At 33.3% G+C, this 2279-nt stretch overlaps 1 protein-coding gene across 1 annotated transcript in view; it reads right to left on the minus strand.

Moving 5' to 3' along the window:
* Positions 1 to 2279, minus strand: part of CBG23644 — a gene marked incomplete at both ends in the record, with an annotated part of 4273 nt that overhangs the window by 1031 nt on the left and 963 nt on the right. Inside the window, one exon of the mRNA XM_045240930.1 lies at positions 409 to 1953. Coding sequence (XP_045091128.1) covers positions 409 to 1953 — 1545 coding nt within the window. The remainder of the gene's footprint in view (positions 1 to 408; positions 1954 to 2279) is intronic.

The raw sequence follows: 2279 nt of genomic DNA on the forward strand, positions 1-2279 counted from the left end.
TCTCAAATTCGAAGAATATTTTGGAAGCATAACATCGTAGTGAAACTCGTACATGAGATACTTACTTAAATCAAGAATAGACATCCCAACATAAATAGGCTTGTCTAATTTAATACTTTTCTGAGTCATTTCCACTAAAATCAAATTGTTGTTCACAATATGTCTCTGTTTGAAATTATTGCTACCAGCCAGTTTCATAACTTTATCCATATCTGTCACTACTTTAACATCCACTCTATGTCTAACGTTCTCCATAGTTTTACCAAATACAGAATTGTTCATTAGCTTGAAAAAGTCTTTCTCAAATTCGTTCCCTTCTTTCTTTCTCAAGTTGGTATTTAGTTCTATATAAGAGGCAAGCCAATTGCTTTCTTTGAAAGTAACTACACGATGAATTTTCTTTAACACCAAACCCTGCTGAATAGCTTGCAAAAGGTTTTTATAATGAATCACATAATTTCTCTTTGGACTAAAATCATTGATTAATTTATTGGTAGTTCCAACTCGTTTATTCTCTGAACAAAATGGTAAATCGTTGTGTTTGTCATGTAGACTATCGGGATAATCTAAATCAACTTCAAGTATACATCCCTTTCCTTGAGAATTAAGATTTTCTATCATTTCCATACTAAAATCTGCAGCATTTATAAATTCAAATTCATCATAAGGCAATTTTTGACTCATCGCCCATCCATATAAGTTATTTGCATCTAAATAGAGTAAGTATTTTGATTCCTCTTCGGGATTATAATTTGGCATGTATTTGTTATTTGCCTTAGAATATCTGAGCATAGCATTGCACATACCTCCTCGAATACCTTTCTCAATTAAGTTATACATTTCAACATCCTTGATAGTCTGTAACTTAACACCAGTCTTGTATAGCATTGCATCCCAAGCTAATCCTGGAGATGTATAGTACCAACACGGATCTAGCTTATATTCTTTGAGAGACACATTTCTAAAAGTTTCAAAAACATCTGCTAATAGTAACACATCGTTAATCATATAAGTTCTAGTGTAGTCTTCTAAAGTTTGACAACTCATATCCTTCCACACTTGCTGAGCGTATTCGTAACTCTCATTGCTGATTGTTTCTCCGGATAAACTGTTATAGAAGTCTTCAATCGGAGGAAGTTCCGTGTTGGAATATTTTTTAAAGGAATCCATAAAATCATATGGGTAGACACCTTTTCGCCTCATTAGATGGAACAAATGTTCGTTATTGTAATACTTTTTTGTGATAATGCATTCATCATCCTCTAAATTACCACTGAGATAGTCCAAACTGGAAGGCATGAATCCCAAACTATCTAGGAATCTTATTTCATATTTTTTACGATCTTTATCATGAAAATGATAGCTAAAACTTATAAACTTTTCAATGTTAGCCGAGATGCTTTTAATTTCTACACCTCGCTCCTTTAGTAATTCACTCGACTTGTCATCACTGATAATCAGATGAGAATCGTATCCTTTTAGATTATGGAAGAATACTGGTATAAAATTATTTCTACGTTTCAACAAGTTACATGCATTGCAAAGAGGTCCCCTGTATAATCCAGTCCAATGATCGTGATCTCTAACTTTATCCCCGCAAAACTTATTTCCACAGGCGGGGCATGATTCACAACTATGGAAAGACTCATCTTCTTCAAAGGTCAATTTTTGCATTCTCATGTCAGCGATGCTTAAGAGTTTTTCACATACTTCTAGAATATATTCATTAAACTTTAAAATTGTGTCGTAGCCAATATAGCTTTTCATGTCATAGATAGTATTAGTGAAGGAATCGACAACGACTACACAGAAGGCAGAAGCCACATGTTTGCCAAAATTTTCGTTCCATGACTCGCTGGGTGAACGGCTCACATTATCAATTTTATAAATAACAGATTCAAAATCAGCATAACAAACATATCTCTGTTTTTGAGTTTTCTGAATTCCATCGAACTCAATATAATCTTTCGAAGGTTTGATCATTTGGAGTGGAGAATTATTCATACAGTCGCTCAAATGGTTTTCGTATTTTTCTTCACTGTAAAAGTTATTATGACATCTGATGCAAAATTTGTTACTTCTGCTATTCTGCGTATTCATTAATCGATCTATTTTTTTTGATCAAGCAATAGTGTCCTTCTCCAGAATTGTCGGTGACTAACAAAAGATTAACTACTCTATCTACGTCTACATTAACCTTCTTAGAAACTTTATAGGAATTTATTTTTTCATCATCTTCAACATTATAACCAGAATATTAATAGCCGGGGATCCTCTAG

The sequence above is a fragment of the Caenorhabditis briggsae genome (assembly GCF_000004555.2).
Source record: "Caenorhabditis briggsae AF16 supercontig from assembly CB4, cb25.NA_018, whole genome shotgun sequence".
Taxonomy (NCBI): Eukaryota; Metazoa; Nematoda; class Chromadorea; order Rhabditida; family Rhabditidae; genus Caenorhabditis; species Caenorhabditis briggsae.